The sequence below is a fragment of the Bufo gargarizans genome, chromosome 8 (genome assembly GCF_014858855.1).
Source record: "Bufo gargarizans isolate SCDJY-AF-19 chromosome 8, ASM1485885v1, whole genome shotgun sequence".
NCBI lineage: Eukaryota > Metazoa > Chordata > Amphibia > Anura > Bufonidae > Bufo > Bufo gargarizans.
This window is the reverse complement of record NC_058087.1, coordinates 195,909,868-195,936,002: the sequence shown is the minus strand read 5'-3', so window position 1 is coordinate 195,936,002 and position 26,135 is coordinate 195,909,868. Positions and strand designations below refer to the sequence as shown.

General features: G+C 49.0%; 2 protein-coding genes across 2 annotated transcripts in view; both read left to right on the top strand.

Annotated features, from left to right (window-relative positions):
- LOC122944600 overlaps positions 1–26,135 on the top strand; it is a 565,582-nt gene that overhangs the window by 119,633 nt on the left and 419,814 nt on the right. The window lies entirely within an intron of this gene.
- Positions 8,344–21,701, top strand: TNFRSF12A (TNF receptor superfamily member 12A). Its single transcript, XM_044303066.1, has 5 exons — positions 8,344–9,335; positions 15,330–15,431; positions 16,742–16,879; positions 21,140–21,194; positions 21,281–21,701. Exons 1-4 carry the CDS (start codon positions 9,260–9,262, stop codon positions 21,190–21,192), a joined length of 369 nt encoding a protein of 122 aa, XP_044159001.1. The 5' UTR covers positions 8,344–9,259; the 3' UTR covers positions 21,193–21,194; positions 21,281–21,701.

The window sequence follows — 26,135 nt, the reverse complement described above, 5'->3', positions numbered from 1 at the left end:
TATACTGTATATTGTGGGCACAGTGTAGAGGTATACTGTATATTGTGGCACAGTGTAGTATACTGTATATTGTGGCACAGTGTAGAGGTATACTGTATATTGTGGCACAGTGTAGAGGTATACTGTATATTGTGGGGCACAGTGTAGAGGTATACTGTATTGTGTGGCACAGTGTAGAGGTATACTGTATATTGTGGGGCACAGTGTTAGAGGTATACTGTATATTGTGGGAACAGTGTAGAGGTATACTGTATATTGTGGGGCACAGTGTAGAGGTATACTGTATATTGTGTGGCACAGTGTAGAGGTATACTGTATATTGTGGGCACAGTGTAGAGGTATACTGTATATTGTGTGGCACAGTGTAGCGGTATACTGTATATTGTGTGGGCACAGTGTAGCGGTATACTGTATATTGTGGGGCACAGTGTAGAGGTATACTGTATATTGTGGGGCACAGTGTAGAGGTATACTGTATATTGTGTGGCACAGTGTAGAGGTATACTGTATATGTGTGGCACAGTGTAGAGGTATACTGTATTGTGTGGCACAGTGTAGCGGTATACTGTATATTGTGTGGCACAGTGTAGAGGTATACTGTATATTGTGTGGCACAGTGTAGTAGGTATACTGTATATTGTGTGGCACAGTGTAGCGGTATACTGTATATTGTGGGGCACAGTGTAGCGGTATACTGTATATTGTGGGGCACAGTGTAGAGGTATACTGTATATTGTGTGGCACAGTGTAGAGGTATACTGTATATTGTGTGGCACAGTGTAGAGGTATACTGTATATTGTGTGGCACAGTGTAGCGGTATACTGTATATTGTGGGGCACAGTGTAGCGGTATACTGTATATTGTGGGGCACAGTGTAGAGGTATACTGTATATTGTGGGGCACAGTGTAGAGGTATACGTATATTGTGTGGCACAGTGTAGAGGTATACTGTATATTGTGGGGCACAGTGTAGAGGTATACTGTATATTGTGTGGCACAGTGTAGCGGTATACTGTATATTGTGGGGCACAGTGTAGCGGTATACTGTATATTGTGGGCACAGTGTAGCGGTATACTGTATATTGTGGGGCACAGTGTAGAGGTATACTGTATATTGTGGGGCACAGTGTAGAGGTATACTGTATATTGTGTGGCACAGTGTAGCGGTATACTGTATATTGTGGGGCACAGTGTAGAGGTATACTGTATATTGTGGCACAGTGTAGAGGTATACTGTATATTGTGTGGCACAGTGTAGAGGTATACTGTATATTGTGTGGCACAGTGTAGCGGTATACTGTATATTGTGGGCACAGTGTAGAGGTATACTGTATATTGTGGGGCACAGTGTAGAGGTATACTGTATATTGTGTGGCACAGTGTAGAGGTATACTGTATATTGTGTGGCACAGTGTAGAGGTATACTGTATATTGTGGGGCACAGTGTAGAGGTATACTGTATATTGTGGGCACAGTGTAGCGGTATACTGTATATTGTGGGGCACAGTGTAGAGGGTATACTGTATATTGTGGGGCACAGTGTAGAGGTATACTGTATATTGTGGGGCACAGTGTAGAGGTATACTGTATATTGTGTGGCACAGTGTAGAGGTATACTGTATATTGTGGTGCACAGTGTAGCGGTATACTGTATATTGTGAGGCACAGTGTAGAGGTATACTGTATAATTGTGGGCACAGTGTAGAGGTATACTGTATATTGTGTGGCACAGTGTAGCGGTATACTGTATATTGTGGGGCCCGTTGTAGCGGTATACTGTATATTGTGTGGCACAGTGTAGAGGTATACTGTATATTGTGGGGCACAGTGTAGAGGTATACTGTATATTGTGGGGCACAGTGTAGAGGTATACTGTATATTGTGGGGCACAGTGTAGAGGTATACTGTATATTGTGTGGCACAGTGTAGAGGTATACTGTATATTGTGGGCACAGTGTAGAGGTATACTGTCTGTGGGGCACAGTGTAGCGGTATACTGTATATTGTAGGGCACAGTGTAGAGGTATACTGTATATTGTGGGGCACAGTGTAGAGGTATACTGTATATTGTGTGGCACAGTGTAGAGGTATACTGTATATTGTGTGGCACAGTGTAGAGGTATACTGTATATTGGTGGCACAGTGTAGAGGTATACTGTATATTGTGGGGCACAGTGTAGCGGTATACTGTATATTGTGGGCACAGTGTAGCGGTATACTGTATATTGTAGGGCACAGTGTAGAGGTATACTGTATATTGTGGGGCACAGTGTAGAGGTATACTGTATATTGTGTGGCACAGTGTAGAGGTATACTGTATATTGTGGGGCACAGTGTAGCGGTATACTGTATATTGTGGGGCACAGTGTAGAGGTATACTGTATATTGTGGGGCACAGTGTAGAGGTATACTGTATATTGTGTGGCACAGTGTAGAGGTATACTGTATATTGTGAGGCACAGTGTAGAGGTATACTGTATATTGTGGGCACAGTGTAGAGGTATACTGTATATTGTGTGGCACAGTGTAGAGGTATACTGTATATTGTGTGGCACAGTGTAGATGGTATACTGTAATTGTGTGGCACAGTGTAGAGGTATACTGTATATTGTGTGGCACAGTGTAGCGGTATACGGTATATTGTGGGGCACAGTGTAGCGGTATACTGTATATAGTGTGGCACAGTGTAGAGGTATACTGTATATTGCTGTGGCACAGTGTAGAGGTATACTGTATATTGTGGGGCACGGTTGTAGAGGTATACTGTATATTGTGTGGCACAGTGTAGAGGTATACTGTATATTGTGGGGCACAGCGTAGAGGTATACTGTATATTGTGAGGCACAGTGTAGAGGTATACTGTATATAGTGTGGCACAGTGTAGAGGTATACTGTATATTGTGTGGCACAGTGTAGAGGTATACTGTATATTGTGGGGCACAGTGTAGAGGTATACTGTATATAGTGGGGCACAGTGTAGAGGTATACTGTATATTGTGTGGCACAGTGTAGAGGTATACTGTATATTGTGGGCACAGTGTAGAGGTATACTGTATATTGTGTGGCACAGTGTAGCGGTATACTGTATATTGTGTGGCACAGTGTAGAGGTATACTGTATATTGTGGGGCACGGTGTAGAGGTATACTGTATACTGTGGGGCACAGTGTAGCGGTATACTGTATATTGTGGGGCACAGTGTAGAGGTATACTGTATATAGTGGGGCACAGTGTAGAGGTATACTGTATATTGTGTGGCACAGTGTAGAGGTATACTGTATATTGTGGGGCACAGTGTAGAGGTATACTGTATATTGTGTGGCACAGTGTAGCGGTATACTGTATATTGTGGGGCACAGTGTAGGCTATATGTGTATAACATAAACATATATGAACACTTACAGTTACTTGGCCCTTGGGGGTCTCGGACGCCACTTCCACACTTGGCCGGGGGCTCGGCGGAGCTGATGTTGTGTTTTATCCTAATGAGAAAGATTTCATAATAAGGATTTGGAGAAGGGGCAGAGGGAGAGGCTGGTGCTGCTACTAGAGGGCTCAAACCAGGGGGGAGTAATAAAGCCCACCATAATGCCCCCCCCCCCAGTAGTAATAATTCTCCTTATAATGTGCAAAACATACCCCCTTGTAATGCCCCCAGTTGAGCTAATGTTCCCATAATGTGCCAATATAAAATACCCCTTCTCAGTGCCCCGTAGATGACCCCATAGTGCTCCCCCCTTCCCCATAGTACCCACCATAATGTGTCCCAGTATAAAATTCCCCTATACAGAGCCCCCATATAAAATACCCCTTCTTTTTAGCCTCTGTAGATGTCCCTATAGTGCCCCCAATAATGTGCCAGTAATAAGTGCCCCAATAGATGCCCCCCAATCATGTACCAGTAAGATGTGCCCCCATATCATGTGCCAGTAAGATGTGCTCCCATAGATGCCCCCCAATCATGTGCCAGTAATAAGAGCCCCCCACCATAATGTGCCAGTAGCCTGAGTGCCTCCCTATCATGTGCCAGTAGCCCCCCCTATCAAGTGCCAGTAGCCCCCCTTATGTGCCTGCAGACCCCCTTATGTGCCAGTAGCCAGTATCCCCCCTTATGTACCAACAGCCCCCTTATGTCTGTGCCAGTCCAGCAGCCCCCCTTATGTCTGTGCCAGCCCAGCAGCCCCCCTTATGTCTGTGCCAGCCCAGCAGCCCCCCTTATGTCTGTGCCAGCCCAGCAGCCCCCCTTATGTCTGTGCCAGCCCAGCAGCCCCCTTATGTCTGTGCCAGCCCAGCAGCCCCCCTTATGTCTGTGCCAGCCCAGCAGCCCCCCTTATGTCTGTGCCAGCCCAGCAGCCCCCCTTATGTCTGTGCCAGCCCAGCAGCCCCCCTTATGTCTGTGCCAGCCCAGCAGCCCCCTTATGTCTGTGCCAGCCCAGCAACCCCCTTATGTGCCAGGATTGTCATTTTTACATATAAAAAAAATAAAAGAAACGTATACTTACCTCCTCCAGGATGCGATGCAGCCTCTTCCGGCCTGTGTCCCTCGCTGGCTCAGGTGGCGCGATGACGTCATCGCGCCGCCTGCACTGGCCTCAGAGGAGCAGGGAGGGGACACGCCTCTCCCTGCCGCATTACAGACATTTGTATCGCCGTCCCGAGGACTGCGATACAGATGAGATGACTTTGGAGATGAGTGAGCGCTTCCACAATGGAAGCGCAGCGCTCATCTCCTGCTGTGCCCTGCCGGCGCCCCCCTTCTGACAGCGCCCCGGGCGGCTGCCCCAAGAAACGGCCCTGCCCCAATATTCCACAAATGTTGCCACTCTTCTGCCTCATCGCTCTCTTCATTCTCCTCTTCTCTGTCTGTTTACAGCCAGCCTATTTACCACACAGGTGGGCCCCCTGGCTGCAGCGGGGCCCATTGTGGGGCCCTGCACTGACCTGCTTACCCTGTCATAGCTACCTGCCACTGGGGGGCGCTCACTGCAGATTTATATTGAGTCCAGCACATGCAGTGAGCTCCCCCTAGAGGTGGTCAGAAAACCAGTGCTCTGCTAATCAGATATACAACATGCTAGGACAGCAAGGATGAAGTCGGCGGAGCTCTGCCAAACCTAAGGCCTCAGTCACACGTCAGTGTTCCGTCAGTGATTTCCATCAGTGATTTTGAGCCAAAACCAGGTGCGGCTCTAAACACAGAACAAGCGCAGATCTTTCCCTTATACCGTATGTCTACGGAGGCTCCAGTCCTGGTTTTGGCTCAGAATCACTGATGGAAATCACTGACCAAAACACTGACATGTGAATGAGGCTTAATACCCTCCTCTGCGGTTCCTAATACTCTCCTCTTCCCTCCCTAATACTCTCCTCTTCCCTTTCTAATACTCTTCCCCGCCCTCCCTAATATTCTCCTCTTCCCTTTCTAAAAATTATCCGCCCTCCCTATTACTCTCCTCTGCCCTCCCTAATATCCTCCTCTGGCCTCCCTAATACTCTAATCTACCCTGCCTAATACTATCCCCTGCCCTCCCTAATACTCTCCTCTACCCTTCCGAATAGCCTCTTCTGTCCTCCCTAATACTCTCCCCTGTCCTCCCTAATACACTCCTGTGCAATCCCTAATACCTTCCTCTACTCTTACTAATACTCTCCTCTTCCCTTCTCAATACCCTGTTCTGCCCTCCCTAATACCCTCCTTCTTTATAATCTCCTTGTCCTTCCTTATACTCTCCCGGACCTTCCTTATACTCTCCCCTGTCCTTTCTTATACTTTCTCCTGCCCTTCCTTATACTCTCCCCTGCCCTTCCTTATACTTTCTCCTGTCCTTCCTTATACTTTATTCTGCCCTTCCTTATACTTTCTCCTGTCCTTCCTTATACTCTCCCTGTCCTTTCTTATACTCTCCCTGTCCTTCCTTATACTTTCCCCTGTCCTTCATTATACTTTATTCTGCCCTTCCTTATACTTTCTCCTGTCCTTCCTTATACTCTCCGTCCTTCCTTATACTTTCCCCTGTCCTTCATTATACTTTATTCTGCCCTTCCTTATACTTTCTCCTGTCCTTCCTTATACTTTCTCCTGCCCTTTCTTATACTTTCTCCTGTCCTTCCTTATACTTTCTCCTGCCTTTCCTTATACTTTCCCCTGTCCTTCCTTATACTTTCTCCTGCCTTTCCTTATACTTTCTCCTGTCCTTCCTTATACTTTCTCCTGCCTTTCTTTATACTTTCCCCTGTCCTCCCTTATACTTTCTCCTGTCCTCCCTTATACTTTCTGCTGCCCTCCCTTATACTTTCTCCTGCCCTCCCTTATACTTTCCCCTGTCCTTCATTATACTTTATTCTGCCCTTCCTTATACTTTCTCCTGTCCTTCCTTATACTTTCTCCTGCCCTTTCTTATACTTTCTCCTGTCCTTCCTTATACTTTCTCCTGCCTTTCCTTATACTTTCCCCTGTCCTTCCTTATACTTTCTCCTGCCTTTCTTTATACTTTCCCCTGTCCTCCCTTATACTTTCACCTGTCCTCCCTTATACTTTCTGCTGCCCTCCCTTATACTTTCTCCTGCCCTCCCTTATACTTTCCCCTGCCCTTACTTATACTTTCTCCTGCCCTTCCTTATACTTTCCCCTCTCCTTCCTTATACTTTCTCCCGCCCTCCCTTATACTTTGCCCTGCCTTTCCTTTACTCTCCCTGCCTTTCCTTATACTTTCCCCTGTCCTCCCTTATACTTTCTCCTGTCCTCCCTTATACTTACCCCTCCCCTTCCTTATACTTTCTCCTGCCCTTCCTTATACTTTCCCCTGTCCTTCCTCATTCTGTCTCCTTCCCTCCCTTATACTTACTCCTGCCTCATGCTCCTGTAATTTGCCCACTGGCTCCTGGTATTGCCCATACGGCTCAGGTAGGAGAGTGTTAGGTCCCCGAACTACTTGAGAAACCTTGGCGTGGTGCCCGGGCTCAGACATGTCCTACACCGTAGGACATGTTGGCTAATCTCTAAATTTTAAAATCAGTTTGAGGGTTTAGTAAGACCGCAGAGTGCACCTGTCTTGGCTATTATTTTGTTATATTGTTATATTGATTATCACATCCACATAATTGCTATCTTGTGTAGGATGTCTATTGTGGTACTTGTGGTTCGCTGCGGGCATCCTCCACCGTATGCATTTTTGCTGGGAATCGTCATTAGCAACGGGCCACAAGTGCAGGATTTGCTCCCCTATATATATGCACAACTGCATGTGGGTTTGAGCACCTCCTGCTAATACCACACCATTCTTTTCAGTTTACTCCTGCCTTCCCTTATACTTTCCCCCGTCCTTCTTTATACTCTCCCTGCCCTTCCTTATACTTTCTTCTGCCCTTCCTTATACTTTCCCCCTTCCCTTCCTTATACTTTATCCTTCCCTTCCTTATACTTTCTCCTGCCCTTCCTTATACTTTCCTGTGCCCTTCCTTATACTTTCTCCTGCCTTTTCTTGTACTTTCCCCTGTCCTTCCTAATACTTTCTTCTGCCCTTCCTTGTACTTTCCCGTGCTCTCCCTTATACTTACCCCTGCCCTTCCTTATACTCTCCCTGCCCTTCCTTATACTTTCCTCTGCCCGTACTTATGCTTTCTCCTGTTCTTCCTTATACTTACCCCTGCTCTTCCTTATACTCTCCCTGCCCTCCCTTATACTTTCCCCTCTCCTTCCTTATACTTTCTCCTGCCCTCCCTTATACTTTGCCCTGCCTTTCCTTTACTCTCACTGTCCTCCCTTATACTTTCCCCTGCCCTTCTTTATACTTTTTTCTGCCCTTCCTTATACTTTCTCCTGCCCTTCCTCACATTCCCCTGCCTTTCCTCATGATCTGTAAAGCTCTGTGGAATATCTTGTGCTTTATAACGGTCTGCTGTCCCCAATAAGCTGCTGTTGACGGATCTGCCCTTGCTGTAAAGTTCTCCTCACCTTCTTCTATTCCTCTGTTCTCACCTCTCACATTTTCGCTCTCTCCTTCCTCATTCCCTGCCCTCCCTTATACTTTCCCCTGCCCTTACTTATACTTTCTCCTGCCCTTCCTTATACTTTCCCCTCTCCTTCCTTATACTTTCCCCCGCCCTCCCTTATACTTTGCCCTGCCTTTCCTTTACTCTCCCTGCCCTCCCTTATACTTTCCCCTGCCCTTCCTTATACTTTCCCCTCTCCTTCCTTATACTTTCTCCCGCCCTCCCTTATACTTTGCCCTGCCTTTCCTTTACTCTCCCTGCCCTCCCTTATACTTTCCCCTCTCCTTCCTTATACTTTCTCTTGCCCTTCCTAATACTTTCCCCTCTCCTTCCTTATACTTTCTCTTGCCCTTCCTTATACTTTCCCCTCTCCTTCCTTATACTTTCTCCTGCCCTCCCTTATACTTTGCCCTGCCTTTCCTTTACTCTCACTGCCGTCCCTTATAATTTCCCCTGCCCTTCTTTATACTTTTTTCTGCCCTTCCTTATACTTTCTCCTGCCCTTCCTCACATTCCCCTGCCTTTCCTCATGATCTGTAAAGCTCTGTGGAATATCTTGTGCTATATAACGGTCTGCTGTCCCCAATAAGCTGCTGTTGACGGATCTGCCCTTGCTGTAAAGTTCTCCTCACCTTCTTCTATTGCTCTGTTCTCTCCTCACCTCTCACATTTTCGCTCTCTCCTTCCTCATTCCTTTGCCCTCGCGCTCTCCCCTCTCCTCTCTTTCCTCCTCCTCTCCTCCGCCTTTCTCTTCTCGTCACAATTCTGGGGGTGGATGAAGGAAATGGGGCAGACCGAAAGCTGATGGATTCAGGATACCGAGACTGAGTCATTCATTCCTGTACAGGAGACAATCAGAGGGAGGACAGGGAGAGAGTCAGCAGGAGGTCTGAGACGGGAGGCAAAGGAGAGACTAAGGAGGCAAAGGAGAGACTATCGAGAAGAAGGATAGACAGAGGGATAGGGAGACAGAGAGAAGGGATAAAGAGACAGAGGAGTAAAGAGACAGAGGGGTAAAGTACGAGAGGGAGGTCTCGCAGTGACTCACTCATTCCTCCAGACAGCTAGAGACAGGCAGACAGTTTCAAGTTTTGTGCCAGGACTTAGGAAAGTGACTCATTCATTCCTTAGAAGAAAGTGAGGGAATGAGGAGAGGGAGAGACCGCTGGCACCGGTAAGTGGTCACCCATCTCAACACGTGGCAGGAGAGCAGCAGAGCGAGGGCCACCGGCGGCACAAGGGGGCAACAAACTGAGGAGCCACAGAGATGATGAGAGTGTGCAACGTGCTGCAGCTCCTGCTGCTTCTTCTTCTGGTGGAGATGAGCATGGAAGAGTCCACAGGTAAGAAATGCGGGGGTGAAGGGGGTCTAACCAGGGGGGCCGTGCTGATAACAATCAACTTGTTTTATATAGCGCCAACATATTCCATAGCGATATACCATCAGGGAACAAACAATAGTGACTAAAACATCTAATAATAATGGGAGTGAGGATCCAGAGCTGAGAAAATGATGGGAGTGAGGATCCAGAGCTGAGAAACTGATGGGAGTGAGGATCCAGAGCTGAGAAAATGATGGGAGTGAGGATCCAGAGCTGAGAAAATGATGGGAGTGAGGATCCAGAGCTGAGACAATGATGGGAGTGAGGATCCAGAGCTGAGACAATGATGGGAGTGAGGATCCAGAGCGGACAATCCAACACATGTGATAGTAAAAAGGGCAGAGACAGACCGGCTGTTCCGTGTACGCAGCCCCAGCAGCCCCATGTCACCGTATCTATTATCTGCTACCAGGAAACTGCAACAAAATATCAAACAGGGAAAGTGCAGAATGTCGCAACAGGAGTGACGTCAGCTGAGAGGGGGTGTGCAAACTAACGCAACTCTGTGCTGTATACAGCGGGGGAAGCGGGCGCTATCAAATATTAAGTAATACATGGAGGGGGAGGAGGAGCGGACATACTGAGGGGAGCAACATGTGCTTATGTTACAGGGGTCCTTCCCTGTGCAATATCCGGATAAGACACTGCAGTTACCTGCAGTCCTATGTAACACCACTGATAACACACTGATAACTCTCTGTGTACAGATAATGTAGTAGATGTTACCTGCAGTCCTATGTAACACCACTGATAATACACTGATAGCTCTCAGACTACAGATAATGTAGTAGATGTCACCTGCAGTCCTATGTAACACCACAGATAACACACTGATAGCTCTCTGACTACAGATCATGTAGTAGAGGTCACCTGCAGTCCTATGTAAGACCACAGATAACACAGTGATATCTTTCTGAGTACAGATAATGTAGTAGAGGTCACCTGCAGTCCTATGTAACACCATAGAAAACACAGTTATAGCTCTCTGAGTACAGATACTGTAGTAGATGTCACCTGCAGTCCCATGTAAGACCACAGATAACACAGTGATCACTCTCTGAGTACAGATAATGTAGTAGATGTCACCTGCAGTCCTATGTAACACCACAGATAACACAGTGATCACTCTCTGAGCACAGATAATGTAGTAGATGTCACCTGCAGTCCCATGTAAGACCACAGATAACACAGTGATCACTCTCTGAGTACAGATAATGTAGTAGATGTCACCTGCAGTCCTATGTAACACCACAAATAACACAGTGATAGCTCTCTGAGTACAGATAGTAGTAGATGTAATCTGCAGTCCTATGTAACACCACAGATAACACAGTGATGGCTCTCTGAGTACAGATAGTAGTAGATGTCACCTGCAGTCCTATGTAACACCACAGATAACACAGTGATCACTCTCCGAGTACAGATAATGTAGTAGATGTCACCTGCAGTCCCGTGTAAGACCACAGATAACACAGTGATAACTCTCTGAGTACAGATAATGTAGTAGATGTCACCTGCAGTCCCATGTAAGACCACAGATAACACAGTGATAGCTCTCTGAGTACAGATAATGTAGTAGATGTCACCTGCAGTCCCATGTAACACCACAGATAACACAGTGATAACTCTCTGAGTACAGATAATGTAGTAGATGTCACCTGCAGTCCCATGTAAGACCACAGATAACACAGTGATCACTCTCTGAGTACAGATAATGTAGTAGATGTTACCTGCAGTCCTATGTAACACCACAGATAACACAGTGATAACTCTCTGAGTACAGATAATGTAGTATATGTCACCTGCAGTCCCATGTAAGACCACAGATAACACAGTGATCACTCTCTGAGTACAGATAATGTAGTAGATGTCACCTGCAGTCCTATGTAACACCACAGATAACACAGTGATCACTCTCTGAGTACAGATAATGTAGTAGATGTCACCTGCAGTCCCATGTAAGACCACAGATAACACAGTGATCACTCTCTGAGTACAGATAATGTAGTAGATGATCTGTATGTTTCAGCTGTGGATATCAGTTCAGTCCCTCGCTGTCTACATAGGAATAAAGGATGTGAGATGTTCTGCAGTGGAAAGTACAGGGGTGAGATAATCTGCAGCATTTTTTTATGAATGAACAAGTTCACAGTTTGTGGGAGTCCCGCCCCTGCCCTCTCCTGATTGGCTCCTAGGGTATGATGTCGTACCCAAAGGAATGTTACTTTTAATAGTGTCTTAAAGGGGCAGGCCGCTCTCCTCTGTACTTTCCTCACCAGACTGGTCATGTGTCGGGCCCCGGGGATGGGTCTGGTTTCTTAAAGTTGTATCCAGCAATGTCAACAATGTTTTAGTGATATGAACATCCTGGTGACTCGTCTCTGCTACACGACAACTAGACAGAGCGACAATGTCACAGTACACAGCGAAAGCTCTCCGAGAATTCTCACTGTATATCCCCTATATGCAGCTCTGTCTGAGGCAGGATGTGACATTATTGTTGACTGCAGCTTTGGAGGTGACTAGAGTATAAGATAACAGCAGAATGGTGAATGCAGCTCTGGATGTGTCTGGAGTATAAGACATTGACACAGTAGTTACCCTGCAGAGGTGCATACTGTTCCCCCTTTGTGTAAAGCTGGGGTTCTTCCACTGAACTGATACACAGTGACGTAAAGAGGAGCTGAGGAGCTGCTACAATGTATCAGCGGTGTGTGGACAGGATGCAACCTGATGCTTTCTGGCTGTGGATTCAGAGATGAGGAGCCTGCCCCTTCTCTCTCTGTTCAGCAGACCCCACTCTGGTTCCTGCCGGGGTCTTCCAGTGTGAATGCGGTGGCCCCGCTCGCAGTGGGGCCCCCACTAAATGGCGCTGTAGTGTGAGGGGACGTCAGCAGCAGTTTCCAGTGGTGTCCGCGCAGACACTGCTCTAAGAAAGGGACACGTCTTGGGAGATAAACCATGGCCGCCTGGACGGTAGCACGGCCTCCCATTGAAAACAATGGAGGGTGAATACCGTGCCAAACTCAATAGGCAAAATACTCTCTGTGAACTAGACCTGAAAGACTTAAAAAACTGCACCAGGAAACCTGAGTGTGTGTACAGGCCGCCGACAGGTCCGCGCCCAGGGGATGGTCACCCACCTGGACCTGCGGAGGGAACTCAGGTGTCACCAGTCTCGGGTCATGCGGCGACTGCAGCCAATGAAAGGCCGTAATCGGTGATGTGTCACCAAACTGGATGTTGATGCGAGAAGACCCCAGACCCGGGGGGTATAGGATGAGGTGTGCTCGGTGGTCCCCGCACCAGTTCTCTCCCTGTACTGGTCCCAGTTTAGCTGGTGACCTCAGCCGCTCAGCATGAACCTGTATGAGTCACCCATGGGGGGAGGCTCCGGCGTCCCCCGCCCCCATGAGTCACCGGCCTGAGTCCTCCGCCTGGTATGTGTGTGGGAGCTCCGGCTGCTCATTAACCATCAGTGTGATCTGGGGGTCACTACAGGGGTCAGACCCCAAAACTCAGATCCCCAGATTCACCTTGACACCGGCAGCGACTGGACCTGGAACGTGATCACATGACCTATGAGATAAGCGGCAGCGACTGGACCTGGAACGTGATCACATGACCTATGAGATAAGCGGCAGCGACTGCTGACCCAGCACACACTGACCAGAGCGCTATATATAAACCACCAGAGGATTAGATTACAGCATCTGTCCCAATGTGACATCACCAGCTCACACCGTACCGTGACATCACCAGCTCACACCGTACCGTGACATCACCAGCTCACACCGTACCGTGACATCACCAGCTCACACCGTCCTGTGTGACATCATCAGCTCACACCGTCCTGTGTGACATCATCAGCTCACACCGTACCGTGACATCACCAGCTCACACCGTCCTGTGTGACATCACCAGCTCACACCGTCCTGTGTGACATCATCAGCTCACACCGTACCGTGACATCATCAGCTCACACCGTACCGTGACATCATCAGCTCACACCGTACCGTGACATCACCAGCTCACACCGTACCGTGACATCACCAGCTCACACCGTCCTGTGTGACATCATCAGCTCACACCGTACCGTGACATCATCAGCTCACACCGTACCGTGACATCATCAGCTCACACCGTACCGTGACATCACCAGCTCACACCGTACCGTGACATCACCAGCTCACACCGTACCGTGACATCAGCTCACACCGTACCGTGACATCAGCTCACACCGTACCGTGACATCACCAGCTCACACCGTACCGTGACATCAGCTCACACTGTCCTGTGTGACATCATCAGCTCACACCGTACCGTGACATCATCAGCTCACACCGTACCGTGACATCACCAGCTCACACCGTACCGTGACATCACCAGCTCACACCGTCCTGTGTGACATCATCAGCTCACACCGTACCGTGACATCATCAGCTCACACCGTACCGTGACATCATCAGCTCACACCGTACCGTGACATCACCAGCTCACACCGTACCGTGACATCATCAGCTCACACCGTCCTGTGTGACATCATCAGCTCACACCGTACCGTGACATCATCAGCTCACACCGTACCGTGACATCATCAGCTCACACTGTACCGTGACATCACCAGCTCACACCGTACCGTGACATCACCAGCTCACACCGTCCTGTGTGACATCATCAGCTCACACCGTACCGTGACATCATCAGCTCACACCGTACCGTGACATCACCAGCTCACACCGTACCGTGACATCATCAGCTCACACCGTACCGTGACATCATCAGCTCACACCGTACCGTGACATCATCAGCTCACACCGTACCGTGACATCACCAGCTCACACCGTACCGTGACATCACCAGCTCACACCGTACCGTGACATCACCAGCTCACACCGTCCTGTGTGACATCACCAGCTCACACCGTCCTGTGTGACATCATCAGCTCACACCGTACCGTGACATCATCAGCTCACACCGTACCGTGACATCACCAGCTCACACCGTACCGTGACATCATCAGCTCACACCGTACCGTGACATCATCAGCTCACACCGTACCGTGACATCATCAGCTCACACCGTACCGTGACATCACCAGCTCACACCGTACCGTGACATCACCAGCTCGTACCGTACCGTGACATCACCAGCTCGTACCGTACCGTGACATCACCAGCTCGTACCGTCCTGTGACATCACCAGCTCGTACCGTCCCGTGACATCATCAGCTCGCACCGTACACTGACATCACCAGCTCGCACCGTACCGTGACATCACCAGCTCGTACCGTACCGTGACATCACCAGCTCGTACCGTCCTGTGACATCACCAGCTCGTACCGTCCCGTGACATCATCAGCTCGCACCGTACACTGACATCACCAGCTCACACCGTACCGTGACATCATCAGCTCACACCGTACCGTGACATCACCAGCTCACACCGTACCGTGACATCACCAGCTCACACCGTACCGTGACATCACCAGCTCGTACCGTCCTGTGACATCACCAGCTCGTACCGTCCCGTGACATCACCAGCTCGCACCGTCCTGTGTGACATCACCAGCTCACACCGTCCTGTGACATCACCAGCTCGCACCATACAGTGACATCACCAGCTCGCACCGTACAGTGACATCACCAGCTCACACCGTACCGTGACATCACCAGCTCACACCGTCCTGTGACATCATCAGCTCACACCGTCCTGTGACATCACCAGCTCGTACCGTCCTGTGTGACATCATCAGCTCACACCGTCCTGTGACATCACCAGCTCGCACCGTACCGTGACATCACTAGATAAACACATGTAATCACGGTATACATACATGCACACACAGAGGAGTCTGCGGAGCATGATACAATCACACTGTGGGGCCCCTGGTGCACTCGGGCCCCCTTGCTCAGGCTGTGATGATATAATCAGGTTGTGACGTCTCCTCCGCAGGGTCCGGCTGTTCAGACGGGTGGCAGTGGAGCAACGACCTCGGCAAATGTAAAGACTGCAAAATCTGCGACACGTCCAGCAAAGACGACTTCTGCCAGAAATGTAAGAGACAGTCCGAGAGGTGAAACTACGAGAGTGCTGACAGTAATACCGAGAGACGGCTGTGATACTACGAGAGTGCTGACAGTAATACTGAGAGAGGGCTGTGATACTACGAGAGTGCTGACAGTAATACCAAGAGACGGCTGTGATACTACGAGAGTGCTGACAGCAATACTGAGAGAGGGCTGTGATACTACGAGAGTGCTGACAGTAATACCAAGAGACGGCTGTGATACTACGAGAGTGCTGACAGTGATACCGAGAGACGGCTGTGATACTACGAGAGTGCTGACAGTAATATATAGAGACGGCTGTGATACTACAAGAGTGCTGACAGTAATACCAAGAGACGGCTGTGATACTGTGAGAGTGCTGACAGTAATACCAAGAGACGGCTGTGATACTAGAGCGTGCTGACAATAATACAGAGAGACGGCTGTGATACTGTGAGAGTGCTGACAGTAATACCAAGAGACGGCTGTGATACCACGAGAGTGCTGACAGTAAAATATATGAGATGGCTGTGATACTACAAGAGTGCTGACAGTAATATATAGAGACGGCTGTGATACTACGAGAGTGCTGACAGTAATATATAGAGACGGCTGTGATACTACGAGAGTGCTGAAAGTAATATATAGAGACGGCTGTAATACTAGAGAGTGCTGACAGTAATACTGAGAGAGGGCTGTGATACTAGAGCGTGCTGACAGTAATACTGAGAGAGGGCTGTGATACTACGAGAGTGCTGACAGTAATATATAGAGACGGCTGTGATACTACGAGAGTGCTGACAGTAATATATAGAGACGGCTGTGATACTACGAGAGTGCTGAAAGTAATATATAGAGACGGCTGTAATACTAGAGAGTGCTGACAGTAATACTGAGAGAGGGCTGTGATACTAGAGCGTGCTGACAGTAATACTGAGAGAGGGCTGTAATACTAGAGAGTGCTGACAGTAATACTGAGAGAGGGCTGTGATACTAGAGCGTGCTGACAGTAATACTGAGAGAGGGCTGTAATACTAGAGAGTGCTGACAGTAATACCGAGAGACGGCTGTGATATTAGAGAGTGCTGACAGTAATACCGAGAGAGGGCTGTGATACTAGAGCGTGCTGACAGTAATACTGAGAGAGGGCTGTAATACTAGAGAGTGCTGACAGTAATACTGAGAGAGGGCTGTAATACTAGAGAGTGCTGACAGTAATACTGAGAGAGGGCTGTAATACTAGAGAGTGCTGACAGTAATACCGAGAGACGGCTGTGATATTAGAGAGTGTTGATACATTTTTCTCATTTCCATCAGGTGACAGCTCTGACAAACATGAAGACTTCCCCTGGGTGATGGTCGTCAGCGTCACCGCGGCCTCTGTCTTCATCATCACCTTCATCCTCGGCCTCACTATTTACCTGACACAATGTAGGCCGAAGAAGAAGTTCACCAGTGAGTGTCAGATACACGGCTCAGCAGGCAGTATCACAGGATTAGATACACGGCTCAGCAGACAGTATCACACAGGAGAGGATTAGATACACAGCTCAGCAGACAGTATCACACAGGATAGGATTAGATACACAGCTCAGCAGACAGTATCACACAGGAGAGGATTAGATACACAGCTCAGCAGGCAGTATCACACAGGACAGGATTAGATACACAGCTCAGCAGACAGTATCACACAGGACAGGATTAGATACACAGTTCAGCAGACAGTATCACACAGGATAGGATTAGATACACAGCTCAGCAGACAGTATCACACAGGATAGGATTAGATACACAGCTTAGCAGACAGTATCACACAGGAGAGGATTAGATACACAGCTCAGCAGACAGTATCACACAGGAGAGGATTAGATACACAGTCAGCAGGCAGTAAGAGGATAGATACACAGCTCAGCAGGCAGTATCACACAGGACAGGATTAGATACACAGCTCAGCAGACAGTATCACACAGGACAGGATTAGATACACAGTTCAGCAGACAGTATCACACAGGATAGGATTAGATACACAGTTCAGCAGACAGTATCACACAGGATAGGATTAGATACACAGCTTAGCAGACAGTATCACACAGGAGAGGATTAGATACACAGCTCAGCGGACAGTATCACACAGGATAGGATTAGATACAGAAGCTTAGCAGACAGTATCACACAGGACAGGATTAGATACACAGCTCAGCAGACAGTATCACACAGGAGAGGATTAGATACACAGCTCAGCAGACAGTATCACACAGGGTAGGATTAGATACACAGCTCAGCAGACAGTATCACACAGGATAGGATTAGATACACAGCTCAGCAGTCAGTATCACACAGGAGAGGATTAGATACACAGCTCAGCAGACAGTATCACACAGGAGAGGATTAGATACACATCTCAGCAGACAGTATCACACAGGATAGGATTAGATACACAGCTCAGCAGACTGTATCACACAGGATAGGATTAGATACACAGCTCAGCAGACAGGATCACACAGGAGAGGATTAGATACACAGCACAGCAGACAGTATCACACAGGATAGGATTAGATACACAGCTGAGCAGGCAGTATCACACAGGATAGGATTAGATACACGGCTCAGCAGACAGTATCACACAGGATAGGATTAGATACACGGCTCAGCAGACAGTATCACACAGGATAGGATTAGATACACAGCTCAGCAGACAGTATCACACAGGATAGGATTAGATACACAGCTCAGCAGACAGTATCACACAGGATAGGATTAGATACACAGCTCAGCAGACAGTATCACACAGGATAGGATTAGATACACAGCTCAGCAGACAGTATCACACAGGATAGGATTAGATACACAGCTCAGCGGACAGTATCATACAGGAGAGGATTAGATACATAGCTCAGCAGACTGTATCACACAGGATAGGATTAGATACACAGCTCAGCAGACAGTATCACACAGGAGAGGATTAGATACACAGCTCAGCAGGCAGTATCACACAGGACAGGATTAGATACACAGCTCAGCAGGCAGTATCACACAGGAGAGGATTAGATACAGAGCTCAGCAGACAGTATCACACAGGATAGGATTAGATACACAGCTCAGCAGACAGTATCACACAGGAGAGGATTAGATACACAGCTCAGCAGACTGTATCACACAGGATAGGATTAGATACACAGCTCAGCAGACAGTATCACACAGGATAGGATTAGATACACAGCTCAGCAGACAGTATCACACAGGACAGGATTAGATACACAGCTCAGCAGACAGTATCACACAGGACAGGATTAGATACACAGCTCAGCAGACAGTATCACACAGGATAGGATTAGATACACAGCTCAGCAGACAGTATCACACAGGAGAGGATTAGATACAGAGCTCAGCAGACAGTATCACACAGGACAGGATTAGATACACAGCTCAGCAGACAGTATCACACAGGAGAGGATTAGATACACAGCTCAGCAGACAGTATCACACAGGATAGGATTAGATACACAGCTCAGCAGACAGTATCACACAGGATAGGATTAGATACACAGCTCAGCAGACAGTATCACACAGGATAGGATTAGATACACAGCTCAGCAGACAGTATCACACAGGATAGGATTAGATACACAGCTCAGCAGACAGTATCACACAGGACAGGATTAGATACACAGCTCAGCAGACAGTATCACACAGGACAGGATTAGATACACAGCTCAGCAGACAGTATCACACAGGACAGGATTAGATACACAGCTCAGCAGACAGTATCACACAGGATAGGATTAGATACACAGCTCAGCAGACAGTATCACACAGGACAGGATTAGATACACAGCTCAGCAGACAGTATCACACAGGACAGGATTAGATACACAGCTCAGCAGACAGTATCACACAGGATAGGATTAGATACACAGCTCAGCAGACAGTATCACACAGGATAGGATTAGATACACAGCTCAGCAGACAGTATCACACAGGATAGGATTAGATACACAGCTCAGCAGACAGTATCACACAGGATAGGATTAGATACACAGCTCAGCAGACAGTATCACACAGGATAGGATTAGATACACAGCTCAGCAGACAGTATCACACAGGATAGGATTAGATACACAGCTCAGCAGACAGTATCACACAGGATAGGATTAGATACACAGCTCAGCAGACTGTATCACACAGGATAGGATTAGATACACAGCTCAGCAGACAGTATCACACAGGATAGGATTAGATACACAGCTCAGCAGACTAGTATCACACAGGATAGGATTAGATACACAGCTCAGCAGACAGTATCACACAGGATAGGATTAGATACACAGCTCAGCAGACAGTATCACACAGGACAGGATTAGATACACAGCTCAGCAGACAGTATCACACAGGATAGGATTAGATACACAGCTCAGCAGACAGTATCACACAGGATAGGATTAGATACAGAGCTCAGCAGACAGTATCACACAGGAGAGGATTAGATACAGAGCTCAGCAGGCAGTATCACACAGGATAGGATTAGATACACAGCTCAGCAGACAGTATCACACAGGACAGGATTAGATACACAGCTCAGCAGACAGTATCACACAGGAGAGGATTAGATACACAGCTCAGCAGACAGTATCACACAGGGCAGGATTAGATACACAGCTCAGCAGACAGTATCACACAGGAGAGGATTAGATACACAGCTCAGCAGACAGTATCACACAGGGCAGGATTAGATACACAGCTCAGCAGACAGTATCACACATGATAGGATTAGATACACAGCTCAGCAGACAGTATCACACAGGATAGGATTAGATACACAGCTCAGCAGGCAGTATCACACAGGGCAGGATTAGATACACAGCTCAGCAGACAGTATCACACAGGATAGGATTAGATACAGAGCTCAGCAGACAGTATCACACAGGACAGGATTAGATACACAGCTCGGCAGACAGTATCACACAGGACAGGATTAGATACACAGCTCAGCAGACAGTATCACACAGGATAGGATTAGATACACAGCTCAGCAGACAGTATCACACATGATAGGATTAGATACACAGATCAGCAGACTGTATCACACAGGATAGGATTAGATACACGGCTCAGCAGACAGTATCACACAGGACAGGATTAGATACACAGCTCAGCAGACAGTATCACACAGGATAGGATTAGATACACAGCTCAGCAGACAGTATCACACAGGAGAGGATTAGATACACAGCTCAGCAGACTGTATCACACATGATAGGATTAGATACACAGCTCAGCAGGCAGTATCACACAGGATAGGATTAGATACACAGCTCAGCAGACTGTATCACACAGGACAGGATTAGATACACAGCTCAGCAGACAGTATCACACAGGAGAGGATTAGATACACAGCTCAGCAGACAGTATCACACAGGACAGGATTAGATACCATGGCTCTGCACTATTCCTATGTTCTGCACTGATTGACCTCTAGGGGGCAGAACTTCAGTTTTCTGACAGCTGCAAACCCTTCCATAGACACAATGATGTTCTACCTGCAGCCACCACTAGAGGGAGCTCATTCATACTGTGCTATCATTGGGTCCAATGTATATACAGTCTGCAGGGAGCTCCCTCTAGTGGCGGCTGCAAACAGAACATTTAACACTTTAAGATCCTGTCGGACATTTCCAGTCCGCTGCTTTAACAGATATTTCTCCAATGTTTCCACAGCCCCCATAGAAGAGACCGGGGCCCACTCTGCCGAGGAACTTCTCATCCACTGAAGGTGAGATGATCTTAGGGTGTGACAGTCTGCACAGACTCTGCAGACCACGTGCGGTGACTGACTGCTGCCTTCTCCCCTTTGTCCAGGTCGCCACATATGGATCCAGAGAGGAAGCTGCTACTGAGCGCCGTGTATATATACATATATGTATAGGAGGTGTATATACTGTATCTATATGTATGTATATATATATTGTCTCCTGCGCTGGACGCAGAACGCGACATTATTTTTAACCCTCTCTCACTGGGAGGGATTTGGATTCACTGCCGAGCAGTGTCTTACTCCCCCCTCCTCCCAGCAGGCAAGGGGTTAACCCTGCTTCCTGCGCCCCACTTTCCTTCCGTTCACACGTTCTGCAGAAACGCCACCAGATCACGACCCGCCGCCACACATTCCGCCCGGAGCAGAGACTCTGAGCTCCGCCGATCAGGAGAAGCCGCGTCCAGAAGACTCAGGAGCCTTGTCAGGAACGCAGGGGAAGAAAATAAAACGTGATTTCCTTTTGCAGCCTCTGAGTGATCTGTGCCCGACTCGTCTTCCACCACAGATAGTAGCCCCCCCCCCAGATAATAGCCCCCCCAACACCAGATAATAGCCCCCCCAGATAATAGCCCCCCACCCCCAACACCAGGAGTCAGGTGGCCATGTCATATTAAAGTTGTGGTTTTTTTAATGGCAGTTTTCATAATGGCCACTAGATGTCAGTAAGATGGCCACACAGCCCAGACGGTGAAAGCAGCAAGGCCTCGCTTTACAGCTGCTGCAAAGAGATCACCATCTCTACTAGCGCTGCAGGAGCCAAGATAAGCAGGCACACACAGGCAAAGGACATTCAGAAGTTTTACAAAAAAAGCCATAGAAAAATAAACTGTACTTTTTGGACTCTTTGTGGGGTCCGCCAGCAGCACAGCTCATGGTCAGGGGGACTCCAATGCAGAAAACACCTTTACTGCAGTTTACATGACGGCCACTAGATGCCAGTACAACAGCTACCGATGACCCAGGAACGCCTCGCTTTACGGCTGCTGTGAAGTAAGTAGTGCGGGTTCATTACTGCTGCTGGAGCCTAGATAAGCCGGGCACACACAGGGGACAAGGCTGGGTCACCGATTATAGCGGTGGCCATGTTATGTAGTCAGCACATGCGGCCGGACCGCCAGAAAACACCATCAGGAGGGCCTGGGAACTACAGATCCCAGCATGCCACTCCAGCTGATGACTGCTACAGCAGAACACGTGGCACCAAGGTCATGTGATGCATGGGGACACGTCACCACTGGGGCCGGTCATTGGCTGCAGCGGCACACACGACCCCCGTCAACCTTAAAGGGGTTGTCTCACCTCAATACGCCCCAAATGTCAGGCAGGTGGTGGGACCCGCTCCTCTCTCTAGACCCCTTTAAGTTTACCAGCAGGGACCACAGGGCGTCGGTGCTGGAGTAAAGGAGCCAGAACCGGGGAGCAGGTGAGGACGGTTCCCTCCACAGGCCCAGCCAGGTGGGGGTTCTGGCAGGAATGGCCCCAAAAGTGGTGGGTACCCCCCTAAGACATGTGACTGCATTGCCTCCCAGCAGGGAGGAGTATATGGTTGGGGGCTGTCCAGGGCCTCATAGTGGTCTGCCAACTATTGCTGAACTACAACTCCCAGGAGGCGTCGGCAGTCATACGCTGGGAGCTGTAGTTCTGGTGTAAATGGGGAGGCCTGAAATCACGTGACCAAAACTTCCCGACTCACAAGTGCATTTACAGATTAACAGCGACACCTGGCGGCCGCTCTGAGGTATGGCAGGCGCCTCTCCAGAGAGCGTGAACCAACTATGTCCAGAGGAGGAGATCCCTTGGTTCCAGCAGGAGGGCAACTTGTAAAATGGCAGGTACAGTAAGGGGGGCACAGGTTGCAGGCACTATGGCTGGTACAGTAAGGGGGGCACAGACTGCAGGCACTGTGGCAGGTACAGTAAGGGGGCACAGATTGCAGGCACTATGGCAGGTACAGTAAGGGGGCACAGATTGCAGGCACTATGGCAGGTACAGTAAGGGGGGCACAGATTGCAGGCATTATGGCTGGTACAGTAAGGGGGCACAGATTGCAGGCACTATGGCAGGTACAGTAAGGGGGCACAGATTACAGGCACTGGCAGGTACAGTAAGGGGGCACAGATTGCAGGCACTGTGGCTGGTACAGTAAGGGGGCACAGATTGCAGGCACTGTGGCAGGTACAGTAAGGGGGGCACAGATTGCAGGCACTATGGCAGGTACAGTAAGGGGGGCACAGATTGCAGGCACTATGGCAGGTACAGTAAGGGGGGCACAGATTGCAGGCACTATGGCTGGTACAGTAAGGGGGCACAGATTGCAGGCACTATGGCTGGTACAGTAAGGGGGGCACAGACTGCAGGCACTATGGCAGGTACAGTAAGGGGGCACAGATTGCAGGCACTATGGCAGGTACAGTAAGGGGGCACAGATTGCAGGCACTATGGCTGGTACAGTAAGGGGGGCACAGACTGCAGGCACTATGGCAGGTACAGTAAGGGGGGCACAGATTGCAGGCACAATGGCAGGTACAGTAAGGGGGCACAGATTGCAGGCACTGTGGCTGGTACAGTAAGGGGGCACAGATTGCAGGCACTGTGGCTGGTACAGTAAGGGGGCACAGATTGCAGGCACTATGGCAGGTACAGTAAGGGGGGCACAGATTGCAGGCACTATGGCAGGTACAGTAAGGGGGGCACAGATTGCAGGCACTATGGCTGGTACAGTAAGGGGGCACAGATTGCAGGCACTATGGCAGGTACAGTAAGGGGGGCACAGATTGCAGGCACTATGGCAGGTACAGTAAGGGGGGCACAGATTGCAGGCACTATGGCTGGTACAGTAAGGGGGCACAGATTGCAGGCACTATGGCAGGTACAGTAAGGGGGCACAGATTGCAGGCACTATGGCAGGTACAGTAAGGGGGCACAGATTGCAGGCACTATGGCAGTGTCACGGATGGTGTAACAGAAAACAAGAAGTTACAAATAAGGATCCGACTGGCTTGATCCAAAACTAAGGAACAAAAGGGTGACCCCTATTAAAGCCCTGAAGCTCTCCCTGTCTTCTCAGCCCATGCAAAGATCTCAGTGATAGAAAGTTGCATGTCCACGTACCTAGACTGAATGACACCTGAACACCCTATAATAGTGAGGGGACACGACCACCAGCTCCCTGCACTTAATACGGAGGGAGTCAGGGTCACCTAAAACCAAGCCAACAGGAAAACAACAAATACAGAAATAGACTTATCTGAAAACCCAGCTGTAGCAACTTCTATCAGAGAACACAATCCAGGATGTAATATAAACCGCACGGTGAGGCAGTATGGGGAGGGGATATATAGGGAGGCAATCACTGCTAATAGATGAAAGCTGGAAGAGAGAGAAGAGATGTCAAAACGAAAGCAAAACAAAAGAAGATCAAGCAGGAGGTACTGAAGAACATCTATCAGAACTTCTCAAAGATCTGGTGGTGACAGGCAGGTACAGTAAGGGGGGCACAGATTGCAGGCACTATGGCAGGTACAGTAAGAGGGGCACAGATTGCAGGCATTATGGCTGGTACAGTAAGGGGGCACAGGTTGCAGGCACTATGGCAGGTACAGTAAGAGGGGCACAGACTGCAGGCACTATGGCTGGTACAGTAAGAGGGGCACAGACTGCAGGCACTATGGCAAGTACAGTAAGGGGGCACAGATTGCAGGCACTATGCCTGGTACAGTAAGGGGGGCACAGATTGCAGGCACTATGGCAGGTACAGTAAGGGGGGCACAGATTGCAGACACTATGGCTGGTACAGTAAGTGGGGCACAGATTGCAGGCACTATGGCTGGTACAGTAAGGGGGCACAGATTGCAGGCACTATGGCTGGTACAGTAAGGGGGCACAGATTACAGACACTATGGCTGGTACAGTAAGAGGGGCACAGATTGCAGGCACTATGACTGGTACAGTAAGGGGGCACAGATTACAGGCACTGTGGCAGGTACAGTAAGGGGGCACAGATTACAGGCACTGTGGCAGGTACAGTAAGGGGGCACAGATTACAGGCACTGTGGCAGGTACAGTAAGGGGGCACAGATTGCAGGCACTGTGGCAGGTACAGTAAGGGGGCACAGATTGCAGGCACTATGGCAGGTACAGTAAGGGGGCACAGATTGCAGGCACTATGGCTGGTACAGTAAGAGGGGCACAGATTGCAGGCACTATGACTGGTACAGTAAGGGGGGCACAGATTGCAGGCACTATGCCTGGTACAGTAAGTGGGGCACAGATTGTGACCACAATGGCTGGTACAGTAAGGGGGGCACAGATTGCAGGCACTATGCCTGGTACAGTAAGTGGGGCACAGATTGTGACCACTATGGCTGGTACAGTAAGGGGGGCACAGATTGCAGGCACTATGGCAGGTACAGTAAGGGGGCACAGATTACAGACACTATGGCTGGTACAGTAAGAGGGGCACAGATTGCAGGCACTATGACTGGTACAGTAAGGGGGCACAGATTACAGGCACTGTGGCAGGTACAGTAAGGGGGCACAGATTACAGGCACTGTGGCAGGTACAGTAAGGGGGGCACAGATTACAGGCACTGTGGCAGGTACAGTAAGGGGGCACAGATTGCAGGCACTATGGCTGGTACAGTAAGAGGGGCACAGATTGCAGGTACAGTAAGGGGGGCACAGATTGCAGGTACAGTAAGGGGGGCACAGATTGCAGGTACAGTAAGGGGGCACAGATTGCAGGCACTATGGCAGGTACAGTAAGGGGGCACAGATTGCAGGCACTATGCCTGGTACAGTAAGAGGGGCACAGATTGCAGCTACAGTAAGGGGGGCACAGATTGCAGGCACTATGGCAGGTACAGTAAGGGGGCACAGATTGCAGGCACTATGGCAGGT

Excerpts from the sequence above, each read along its gene's own strand:
- TNFRSF12A (XM_044303066.1), top strand. The coding sequence starts at position 9,260 with ATGATGAGAGTGTGCAACGTGCTGCAGCTCCTGCTGCTTCTTCTTCTG. Across the intron at positions 9,336-15,329 it reads GAGCATGGAAGAGTCCACAG|GGTCCGGCTGTTCAGACGGG; the intron begins GTAAGAAATGCG and ends TCTCCTCCGCAG. Across the intron at positions 15,432-16,741 it reads AGACGACTTCTGCCAGAAAT|GTGACAGCTCTGACAAACAT; the intron begins GTAAGAGACAGT and ends CATTTCCATCAG.